Source organism: Pocillopora damicornis, chromosome 13 (genome assembly GCF_964200805.1).
Source record: "Pocillopora damicornis chromosome 13, jaPocDami1.2, whole genome shotgun sequence".
Taxonomy (NCBI): domain Eukaryota; kingdom Metazoa; phylum Cnidaria; class Anthozoa; order Scleractinia; family Pocilloporidae; genus Pocillopora; species Pocillopora damicornis.
The window spans coordinates 17984379-17995914 of NC_142682.1; the positions used below are offsets into that span (position 1 = coordinate 17984379).

General features: G+C 38.3%; 3 protein-coding genes across 3 annotated transcripts in view; 1 reads left to right on the forward strand and 2 right to left on the reverse strand.

Moving 5' to 3' along the window:
- The window catches only part of LOC113667441 (transcription factor IIIA), a 4785-nt gene extending 615 nt beyond the window's left edge, over positions 1-4170 (reverse strand). Inside the window, exons 1-6 of the mRNA XM_027183262.2 lie at positions 4064-4170; positions 3300-3400; positions 2699-2780; positions 2005-2093; positions 1576-1652; positions 1-1189 (exon numbers count right to left, since the gene is read on the reverse strand). The exon at positions 1-1189 is cut by the window's left edge and continues 615 nt beyond it. Coding sequence (XP_027039063.2) covers positions 1086-1189; positions 1576-1652; positions 2005-2093; positions 2699-2780; positions 3300-3400; positions 4064-4165 — 555 coding nt within the window. The 5' untranslated portion in view covers positions 4166-4170 and the 3' untranslated portion in view covers positions 1-1085. The remainder of the gene's footprint in view (positions 1190-1575; positions 1653-2004; positions 2094-2698; positions 2781-3299; positions 3401-4063) is intronic.
- Positions 4171-4204: 34 nt separating this feature from the next.
- On the forward strand, positions 4205-7262 carry LOC113667429 (gem-associated protein 8). The gene is made up of 3 exons (XM_027183253.2): positions 4205-4887; positions 5645-5686; positions 6933-7262. Exons 1-3 carry the CDS (start codon positions 4320-4322, stop codon positions 7130-7132), a joined length of 810 nt encoding a protein of 269 aa, XP_027039054.2. The 5' UTR covers positions 4205-4319; the 3' UTR covers positions 7133-7262.
- A 954-nt stretch (positions 7263-8216) lies between these two features.
- Positions 8217-11536, reverse strand: part of LOC113667410 (ATP-binding cassette subfamily C member 4) — a 29043-nt gene continuing 25723 nt past the window's right edge. The window contains 4 exon segments of the mRNA XM_089191333.1: positions 8217-8393; positions 8396-8832; positions 10410-10767; positions 11090-11216. Of these exon segments, the coding sequence (XP_089047459.1) occupies positions 8272-8393; positions 8396-8832; positions 10410-10767; positions 11090-11216 (1044 nt within the window). The 3' untranslated portion in view covers positions 8217-8271.

An 11536-nucleotide genomic window follows, 5' to 3' on the forward strand; every position in this document is an offset into this window, starting at 1 on the left:
GAGTTAGAGTAGACCATGGGGGAAAGGGTTGGGTAAAAGCCCCTCCCCTTCCCCCTTCTTTCACTTTGACCACCATTCACCCCCTCAATACAAATTTCTTTCTCTCCCCAGCCTTCTGCTACCATAAAAATCAAAAGATGGCAGCTATAAAATGCACCAAGAAAATACTAAGCACTCAATTTCTTGCCAAAATTATGCCTCCTCTGCAGGCTTCTAAAATAGCTTATAGGGAACAAATGTCTCACAGGGTACTTGACATGTGAAGAAATTCAGTAAAATGTACATAGTACAAGTCAAAATTTCCATGGGAAGTAATTTAAATGAAGCATAAAAATTTTCAGAATGACCATGATTTATAACGGCAACTGTCTCTGGGAATTACAATGCCCTTAGTTTTGTTGAACTCAAATGAACCCAATTCATGATATAACATTTTAGTGATATCAATACAGACTCTTTAACTTGCAAAATATATTAGAAATGTGCAAATTGCAGCACACAATAAAATTAAACCTGGAAGTAGAATATAGTGTTATTCCTCACAACTATTGCAGCACTTTAATGAGTTTTCCACATAATGGTAAAAAATCACTGGTACTGGTTGGAGGTTAAAATTTGATTTTTTTCCTTGATTTTGTTGTGCCAATCGATTCAATGCTTCAACATACCTCCCCTCCCCCCCCCCCCCAGCCTCCCTCAGGCACTTGACTATAGTCTGTGCCCAAGAAGTAGACATTTGAAAAAAAAAGGCCTTCTCAAGGGTGGGGTATTTGAGTCTTACCTGGGTGAGGCAGGGTATTTGAACCAGAATTGTAAAGTCCTCTTAATGGAATAAGATGTCTTTTATTTTTTTTGACAAGGAATGTGGGAATTTGAACAAACCAATCTTTAGAAATTCAAACGCCCAGTGGGGTTACCCAGGGAGGGGGGTATGATGTTGAAGCTTTGTACTGATTGACGTATTCTATTGAAAGGCACTCGGAGAAAGCTTTCCTAGAGCAACAAAGGAAACTAAGTACAAGTCTCTGTGAAGCCACAAAGGCCTTAAACCCAATCACTTGTCCTACCAGAGACATTTGCATACTTTATCCCTCACAGAAAAGAATGCATTTGTGAGAACAAACATGTTTCCGCAGCCAGTCATGGGCAAAAGCATCATCCCTGTACCTTGGAAAGAAGGGCACTGAGCCTGTAAGAAAACAACAAATGCAGTCAAAGATAGTTTTTCTTCAAAAGTAGAGTGTCAAAGTAACTCAGTTGCAGAAATCAGAGCCTTGAAAAGGAATACAGGTTTAAACAGGGCTCACACGACCAATTGTTGCCATAGGCAGTAAAACTGTGTCCAACCAAAGTATGAGAATAAGGAGGAAGAACTAGTGTTGATCCAAGGGTAATGGAGAATTCTCAACCCATAATACTCCAGCCTGTGATAACTTCAATACTTGGATCTTACATAACTTTAAAATGATAATTCCTACTTTCAAAGACAAATAATAATAATAAAAAAAAATCACAAAATAACAAAGTTTTGCATCTCTGCATTTTGTTTACAACCACCCTTACATATACCTTTACCTTTATCATGTCGTTTTTGGTGCCGTCTCAGTTTCCCTGGAGCATTAAAACATGCCAAACAACCTCGCTCCTTACACCTGAAACAATAATGTAATAATTAGAAAACAGAATATAACACCAACACAATGTTTTTTTCTTTAACAAGGTTCATCTTTATGGGCAAGATGAGCTCTCTAAAAAATTTGCCTTGCACTCAGCTTCTGGCTTTTTAGGCCAAGTAAGAGGGTAGTGGCACTCAACTGGTATCTGGCAGGCACGGGTTTGAGTCACCTAAAAGCCCTTTTTTTTCCAGGCTTCTTTTCTGCAATAAATTTTCTGCTTAAATTGTAATCCACCTGCAAGGATTATTGCCTTATTTGATTTTCATCCACAAGTCAAAAAAATATAAATTTCCTTAAAAAATTGTGAAATGACATTTGGTCTACTTACTTAAAGGGCTTTTCACAAGTATGAACCAGCTGATGAATTTTCAGTTGGTTACACTTAGTAAATTGTTCATCACAACCATCAACATTGCACTAAGAAAATAACAGACATAAGCAAATATGTTATGAAACTTAAAAAAAAACAATTTCAGAGGAAAGCTACTTGATTTCCTAAAAATTATTGCCCAATCTCTTATAGTTTATGGCAATAGGTATAAACCATTTTGACTTTCAAATATAAAGTAAGTGCTGGCAAAAAAAAGAAACTATTAGGTAAGTCTAAAATAATGCTTGGAAAAATTCAAAGATCCTATCTGCCAAAAGGAGATGACTGGGATAAGCTTGCGTTCTGTGAAGACTTAATCCCATTCTCTGCACTACTATAATGCTCAGTAAATTGTACAAGCACCCAGAGTGATTAGTGAAATGAAGTTGTGTTGAAATTGCCCATATTGTTTGCTACCATGTGTCTAATTGATTTATCCCAGTATAGTACAGATCTGATTGCACCAACTCATTATTGTCATGAAATTAAATTCCTCTTGTTGACAGGGCTTACCTACAGAATGCTTTAACAGGGTTTTTCAAATAATTGGAATAACTTAGTATACATCTGTCAGTGATAAAAGATGGTGACTATTGGAGGCATGCTTCCCTACTGCATCATGATTGAAATGCAAAGCTTGATACCAACTTACCTTAAAGGGCCCATTATGAGCCCGCTGTTCATGGCGCTTGGAATTGTGTTTTGTTATAAACAACATATCACATTGGCTGCATCTAAGACAACCAAAACACTTATACTTGTGAGTAGCTCTTGATTTACATATATTTCCCCTTGCTATCATTCTCAAATGCAAGTGACTGTATTATAAATTCCCTTCAAAGAAAGTAACCATAGGTTGGGATGGTAAGTCAGTGCTTGTCACCTTGTAAAAGTGATTTAAGTTTGTCTTCTGTCAGTCACTACAATCCAACCCTTCTTGAAAGGCTTTCAGTCAAAGCACCACATTTTTTCCATTCTGTCACTTTGACTATGATAAGGTTTACTACTGAGATTCATCAGAAAAGTTTCATTATGCTGCTTAGAATACAAACAAACCAGTTCACCCATTAAACAATTCACCCCTATAAAACTTCACCTTCAAACTATCACAACTCTTCTGTTCATGTTTCAGAACTAAGTATACTTATATCAATTCCAACAAGTTACCATTGTTTCATTTTAATTGGTAAAATTTAAGTGTCTTTGGATTTCACAACACTTGCCTATTCGGCACTTCTAATTTAGGAACTTACTTGAACAATTTTTCTCCATCATGTGATAACAAGTGCCTTTTTAAATGCACAGATCTCACAAATGATTTGTCACATCCTTCATGGGGGCATACACATGGTCTCTGAAATTATACATATTTTAAGAAAACTGTACGGTGAGAATCTGCCACTGGCTTACATGAATAAGCAGACCCTTACAATATAGTCCAGCAATCGTCTCCTCAACCCTTTCACTCCCAGGAGAAAAAAAGAAACAAGTCCTCCTAACAGTATTAATATAACGTGAATAGGGGGGTGTTGAGAATCTGGAAACTATCAAAGGGCAGATATTGTTTCTTTACACATCACATTCTCGTTAGTAACATAAGAAGCAGCAGGGTTTTGCAGTATCATCATATCAAATTGAGTGGCTCATGGATATCCCTGCATTCAAATTTCGACGACATTAGATCAGTAGACGGTAAAAAAGCAACTAATCGCCAACAAATTACGATATATTCTAAGATTGGAAAGATAGCTTTAATTTTCACAGAGATCCGATTTTAAAAAAAATTCCATGGGCCTTAAATAAAAGTCATTTTAAATTAAAAGGAAAAAATTTCATCAATCCAGGTAACTAGGCAAAAATCAAATCTAAAAATGTTGTTTTCATGATCTAATTAATGCGCGCGAAACGTACCCAAAACGTTCCAATTGTTCGCGCTAAGTATTCTCGTGATTTATCTGTATCTTGTGGTAATTTAACCATCTTCTTTGAAAAAGGAAAACAAAAAGAGTTTTTATACCTCCCCCGTATGCATCCGCTTGTGTTCAACCAGTCGGATCTCCTTACCAAACGTTTTTCCGCATCCTTCAAAATCGCACACGTGTGAACTCTGAGCGGCCATTTTATTTATGTTTGTATAACCCGCTGGCCAGAATACAACGTACTCGAATTACCCACAAGACCAAGGAAGAATAGCTTTTGTCAAAATGGCGGTCGAGATGTGAGGCAAATTTTGAGTATCATCCATCTTATTCGCGTGGTAGTCATTAGGAGTGATGGCAAATGTACCGGATGATAAAAACAGTCATGAGCATGATAATGGAAAAAATCCTAATTTGAGAAACGAGGGTTTCGCTTCATGTGCCTTAGTAAATGCAAACTATTGTTATCAAATGTCGCTCTGGTGGTGGAACACGTACTTGTATAATTTACATGCTCAAGTACAAGATCAGAACTGTGAGTGTGTGGAGCAGAGTGCGATCGTGGAAGATGAGTGTGAATGCTGCCAGAATCAAAGTGGATTAGAGACTCGGAAAGGTCAAATGTACCCGTGCGGAGATTGTGCAGAATCAATTTATTTTCGTGGAACACCATGGCCACGATCACAAGGCGAACATTCAGTGGGTGGTGAAAATCACCCTGACTTAATTTTCAAGGGAGATCTTATATCTGGTAGTAGTAAAGGTGCATATAGTAACAGTGTGAATGATGGCTGTGGTACTGATGATGTCAATGAAGATGATGATGATAGCGATGAGAGCAGTGATGTTGAAATGGAAGTTGATGAAAACTTCAGGAAGTTTTTGGAACAATCTGAGAGACACAGACAAGAGCGAGAGCAGAGTTAGTTTTTTGTTTTCCTTTGGTTTCTAAGATGTGTTTGAAATCTATCCCCTTTAGTGATCTTTCCTGTCCTTGTATGATTTTTTTAAAGAGAATTTGTTTTAAATCAAGATGAGACACTTAGGCTTACATATTTTTCCAATTTTTTTTTACCTTTTTTCTGGATAAGGTATTGATATTGCAACAAGAATTTTGTTGTCAATATGTTGCCTCCCCCCTACTCCCACTTTGGCTCCCTTCTATGTATTCTCCCACACTGCCTCCCCCCCTACTCCCACAGTGCCTCCTTCCCATTCCCACATTGCCTCCCCTCTTTAAACTGTGCACAAAACATGATGAAACATTGGTTACAGGGATGTAGATAATAGCTGGAAGCCGGGAAAATTACCTGGCTGTGAATGCAATTTTTCCGGCTGTGAAGCACTACTTCTTTCTCCAAAATGTTTTTAAATGTTGTCAGAAGATTGTTATTTATTTATTTCATTTGTTTACACCTTCAAATCTAGGTATAGTGTGCCAAAGGCATGCTAGAGTGGGCCTTCGGCCCAAATACCCACCTATCATTGCAAGATTCCCGCCAGTTAAAAACTTTAGCTACATCCCTGGGTTGACAAAAGACATTCCAACTAGAATAATAAAAGTAAAGTCTGCACAGGAGCCAAATAGAACATCCAACTTATTCTGGTTTCTTTGGCATGAAGTGACTGGAGATATGGCACTTTCTTTCTTAATTTCATATTGTCTGGCTATTTACTAGGGAAGCAAGAACTATTGGAAGAGAATGATGATTACATTGAAGGTGAGTGTATACTGATCATTCATAGAAGCATGTAAAAGATTAAGTCATGTCAAGTCTACAAAGTGAAGAAGTGCGCCGAGTGGCGCATTCTGTAGGAGCTTATCCTACTTTGTGAAGTAGCACTTATGTTGAGAAATGCAGAAATGCCCGCAGTAATGGAAATGGTAGATTTGAGGATTTTGGTTAATTTTTTATCAAATTTGTCAAAGTGAAATCAGCTTAGCAGATTCAACAATTTTGACGAATTTTAACCATTTTCTTTATTGCATGCATCTCTGGAAATAGCTCAGTAATTGATATATAATGGTAATTGAACTGAACATAGTGCAATTTGGTCTGTAATCATATTCATGGTTTCAAAATCAAACATGTGCACAGGGTAAGTTTGATTTGCAATTACAAGTATGATTTCAGATCAATGAAGTACAATTACCACTTTATTACATCTATTTTGAAATCACAAAATTGATTCAGTCAATACAAGTTTTTTGTAGTCACTACCAATAGTTTATTGATCCTATATGTTGTGCTGGTTTGTAAAAAAATTGCAAAAGGTGTCTTCCATTTTCCTGCAATTTTATTGATTTCTTTAAACAAGCCTTGAAATTTGATTGGTTCTAGTGTTCAAGTAAAGCTATCTCATTGGCTGGGGATAAGATGCGATGTATAGCATAAAATGTTGCAATTTGTTAATGAATTGCACTGGTTAGAGTCAATCAGATTGCAAGGATTACATGTGATTTCAAATTGAATGTAATAAAAGTAATTACCACATAATTTGTCAGGCTTTAGACAGTTTCCTAGAATCCAATGGCATTCTTTGGTGGTGAGAGGCTTGGTAAGTATTACTTAAAAAATCACTTACCCATGGAGGGGACCATAATTTGTCTCAACAACCATTCTCACTTTCTTTGTGTTGACCTGCTCACATTCCTGCATGTTGTGGTGAGTTGTTTGTCCTTCCTCCCTGTTTTCACAGAGGATTGAGCAATGACTCACATTTGCATGGAGGAATGCACGTAGGCTGGCAAAAAGAAGATGGGAGGTGGCTAGAAGAAAGATTGCACCCATTCCGAATGTTAACAGAGTGCCTTGCCCAAGAACACAGCACAATGACATGGTCAATTCTAGAGCCCAAAAGTCTTGACCATGAAAACAGTGCACTAAATATTAGGCTTCACCATCTCCCACATTGAAAAAATTTGTTCCACTTTTTAATCTAGTCATCCTTTTTTTCATAAATCAGTTGGCTCAGTCCATTTGAATACTACCACTAGTGCTCCAACAGAACAGCCGGGTTTAAAGAGAAAAGAGGAGATGAAAACACTGTATGGAAAACATGCCTCCAAGATCACGGCTCTTGAAGCATCACTTCAGCTGAATTATGACAGACAGTGTGATGCAAGACAACCTGTTTTTTGGCCTAGTATTCCCTTAAAGTTTTAACTTTTAAAAAAAAAAAAAAAAAACCATTTTACATCGTGTAAATAGATGAAAAAAGAATTAAAAAATTTAAGGTTGGCTGTCATGTAAATCATCCTATTACACACCAAATAAAATTCCTCATTCCTGATTAGCCTTTGACAAGTGGATAAATAGGATATATAATGCAATATGGGATTTATATATTGGGCTGGCTCAAAATGAATCCTTATTAAGGTGGAAAAAAAATTTGTCAATTTGTCAAACCTTTCGTAAAAAATTCAAAGGGGTAAGTTTCTAAAGAAACTATGGTACTGCATCGGTGATGGGGAGGGTAAAGAAACTATGGTGCTGCGTCAGTGGTGGGGGTTAAAGAAACTATGGTGCTGCATTGGTGGGGAAGGGGGTAAAGAAACTGGTGCTGTGTCAGTGGTGGGGGTTAAAGAAACTATGGTGCTGCATTGGTGGGGAGGGGGGTAAAGAAACTATGGTGCTGTATTGGTGGGAAGGGGGGTAAAGAAACTATGGTGCTGCATTGGTGGGGAGAGGGGTAAAGAAACTGTGGTGCTGCATTGGTGGGGAGGGGGGTAAAGAAACTATGGTGCTGCATTGGTGGGGGGGGGGGTAAAGAAACTGGTGTTGCATCAGTGGTGTGGGGGTAAAGAAACTATGGTGCTTCATCTGTGGGGAGGGGGGTATTATAAGTCAATTTGCTTTTATCAACTGAGTTAATGAAGGGCTAATGCTTGAAACATCAGCTTTAGAAACTCTTCACAGTGGCCAATCAACAATAACAATGCAGTTGATAAAACCAGAATATTTTGTAAAACATTAAGCTTGGCTTGTCTGTTGCAGTGATTGTATGAAACGGACAATTGATAGGATACATACGAATGTTCTCATCACTGCGCGCCCAGAACCTCCAAGAAATTGCAAAACTGTTAGCCTTTGCACAGTAATGGCGGGCCCTGGGAGCTAAATGCGTGGTACGCCAATCGCATTATTGCAACAGTAGGAATGATTTTACTATTTGTAATACATGCAGACAAGAAATAAGTCCGATTTAATGCATGTGCGTCCCAATCACAAATGAAAGTTTACCTCAGTTTGTGATATTGAAAGACTACTTTTTTCGGTTGTTGAGTTAAAATTCTTGCTTCGTTTCATAGTCTGCTCTCCAGGCCATGATAAAGTCTCGAAAACTGGCTACAATCATTATGCAGTAAATTTCCCGGTTTGTCATATTCAACAACTTGCCCGTTTTCTAACACTAAAACTCGATCGCAGGTATTGTAGTGCTCAATCGATGTGCAATTGTTATCACGGTACAACGTTTAAATGTTTTGCGTATTGTCTCTTGAATCACCTGATCAGTTTTCCAATCGACGTTTGCTGTTGCTTCATCCATCACAATTTTGTTGTTTTTCTTTAATGAAATGCGGGCCAAGCACAGTAGTTGTCTTTCACTGACACTAAAGTTTGCTCCGCATTCGCAAATCTCCTTGTGTAACTGTCGCAGCAACATTTCCACCATGTTCTTCAAATTCGCTTTTTCCAATGCATTCCAGAGATCCCTGTTGTCGTGCTCCTCTAAAGGATCCAAGTTCATGCGCAATGAGCTGGTAAACAGAACAGGATTCTGCGTAATAACTGACATTGTTCGACGAGATCTTTGAAGGTCAACAGTGCTAATATTTATCCCATCAGTGATCACCTGACCAGTCACTAACTGGTTTGATCAATAAATCCTTCAGTGATGGAGTATTTCCAAGGGTCTGGAAGTGTGAAAAAGTCATTGCATTATTTAAAGATGGAGATAAGTCAATAAAGGACAACTATCGACCAATATCAATCTTACCAACTATAAGCAAGATCATAGAGAAATCAGCGCATATTCAGTTAAGTTAATTTTTGGAAGTAAACAGACTATTATCACAATCACAGTTTGGCTTCCGACTAAAGCGTTCAACTTCCACTGCCCTAATCGACTTTACAGATCAAGTCCTAGAAAATATGGACAAAGGATGCGTGACGGGAACAGTGTTCCTGGACCTTCGCAAGGCGTTCGACACTGTCGATCATCTGCTCTGCTAGGAATAGCAGGGAAAAGCTTAGAATGGTTCCGCTCATATCTCACTGGTCGAGTTCAAAAAACAATGCGTGTAAATGCATTGTCGTCCCCCCCCCCCCCCCCCAGTTAAAGTCACCATGGGAGTGCCGCAGGGTAGCATTCTGGGGCCATTGCTATTCTTGGTGTATATTGGTAGATTGATGTTTGCTGATCACATGGCATTTTATTGTCGTGAGAACTCGCCAACCAATTTGCAATCAAAGCTCAATGCAGACTTGGCAGCTATTACATCTTGGTTACATAACAATAAGCTGACACTAAATGTTACTAAGTCGAAGTTTATGGTCAATGGAGGACGTGACAAATTAAGTCAGTTTAATGACATAGCCCTTGTAGCCAATAATGATCAACTAGAGAACGTTACCAAATTCAAGTATCTCGGAGTGATCATAAACCAGCATCTTACTTGGCATGACCATATTGAACAACTACAAAGAAAAATAGCAAAGAAACTAGGTGTGCTAAAACGAATCAAGCATCTTCTCCCAGTTTATGCAAGGAGGATCTATGTGTCAACAATGGTCATTCCTATTCTCGAATATGCAAGTATCGTATGGGGTGATAAAAATAACAAAGTTTTAATGGATTCTATTCAAGTTCTTCAGATAAAGCAGCTAAGTTAGTACTGGATCGAGCGACATTTTCCTCTTCAACTCTATCACTTCTGGATACGAACTGGATCAATCTATCATCCAGAAGATCAATGCAACGGTGTCTTTTTATGCATAAACTTATAAATGACGGTGCAAGAAACAGTATGATTACTCAAGGCACAGACTATCATAGCCATAACACTCGCTGCAAGGAAAATATTAGATCTATTAGATCAAACACGAACTGGGGTCTACTCAGATCCTTTCATAGTGCATTGACAGACTGGAATTCCCTTCCAGAAGACATGAGATGTCTACCTTATGATGCTTTTCAAATTTCATTGCTTAAACTTTTTGAATCTTAATGGTCGTTTAGTGTATCATCTCTTGTTCATCGATTTTTTTATTTTCTGTTTATATCATGTTTTAGATATTTCATAGTTCCCTTTGTTATGCTTTTACCTATTAATTACGCGATTATTTATTTTATATGTTGTTAATTTTGAGGGCCTCACTGAAAACCGCTATGGCGAGCTGGGCTCCCTCTCTAAATATTTTTTAATAATAATAATAAGTCGATTGAGGCATGCGGAACAGGGCTGAAAGCAGTGAAGACTTGCCGGCTCCGGCGCGACCAACAATTCCAATTTTTTCGTGTGAATCAACCGTAAAGCAGACATCCTTAAGAATTTTTAGTCCAACTTCGTAATAAACTAAACCAAGGTTCTCTTTTCTCACTTGACCAAGCTGTGGCCAGTTTTCCGGCGGAGGCTGGTGTTGACACTCATACCCAGATTCTTGTTCAATGTTAGTGTAAGCGATAACGCATTCTGCAGATGTCTTGTAATTCTCAACTTCAGCGCACTGCTTAACACCATATTGTAACGTGTCCACTGAGAGTTGGACAGTGTAGACAAGTGATAAGGCTGTGACACCTGAAAAAGAGAAACTATACGTTCTGTTTGCGATCCTCTTTGTGATCGAACATGACGCCTAGAGGGGTTACCATGATATGTATATCCACAGTCACTCTGGTTTTACATTAAAAATAATAAATTCAATGAATAAAGACAAGGGAAAAAGAGTCAACAACACGTGATACTACTTACGGTCACCCACCCAACCAAGAAGTAACCCCAGCCAACAGGGTTCAACCACAGTGAGAGGTACAAGTATGTAGCTGACTAGCGCGTGGCTTATTTCCATACCTGATTACTACGACACTCAAGCGTCGGCTATGAATCAAAATAACATTACCTGAGCTTGACTGAGTAGCTATGGCCAGGAACACTACGCAGGGAAAAGGAAAATTCGAGACTTTTCGAACACGAAACCAATTTGAGTACGGGTATCCTATCGGTTTACCATTCTGTCTTGAGCTTAACTAAAAACGTAAGACAAATAGAGGGGGTAAGTTTCTAAAGAAACTGTGGTGCTACGTCGGTGGGAGAGTATAACATGGTCATTTAGTATTATCAACTGTGTTAATAGCGTAAATTGGCCATTGTTTCGAACGTAAACCCTTCGTAAGAGCGATAGACGAAGGGCTAACGCTCGAAAAGTTCAGCTTTTAAATTCTTTACGGTGGCCAATTTACGGTAGTCAACTCAGTTGATAATAAAAATTACCTTAAATACAGTGAAAGAATCAAAAGAAACAACACGCCCAATAGCGGTTTCCAGCCAAACAAGAACAAAATTAGCA

Coding starts and splice junctions, on each gene's coding strand:
- LOC113667429 (XM_027183253.2), top strand. CDS start 4,320: ATGGCAAATGTACCGGATGATAAAAACAGTCATGAGCATGATAATGGA. Junction 4,888..5,644: donor CAGACAAGAGCGAGAGCAGA/GTTAGTTTTTTG, acceptor GCTATTTACTAG/GGAAGCAAGAACTATTGGAA. Junction 5,687..6,932: donor GAATGATGATTACATTGAAG/GTGAGTGTATAC, acceptor TTCATAAATCAG/TTGGCTCAGTCCATTTGAAT.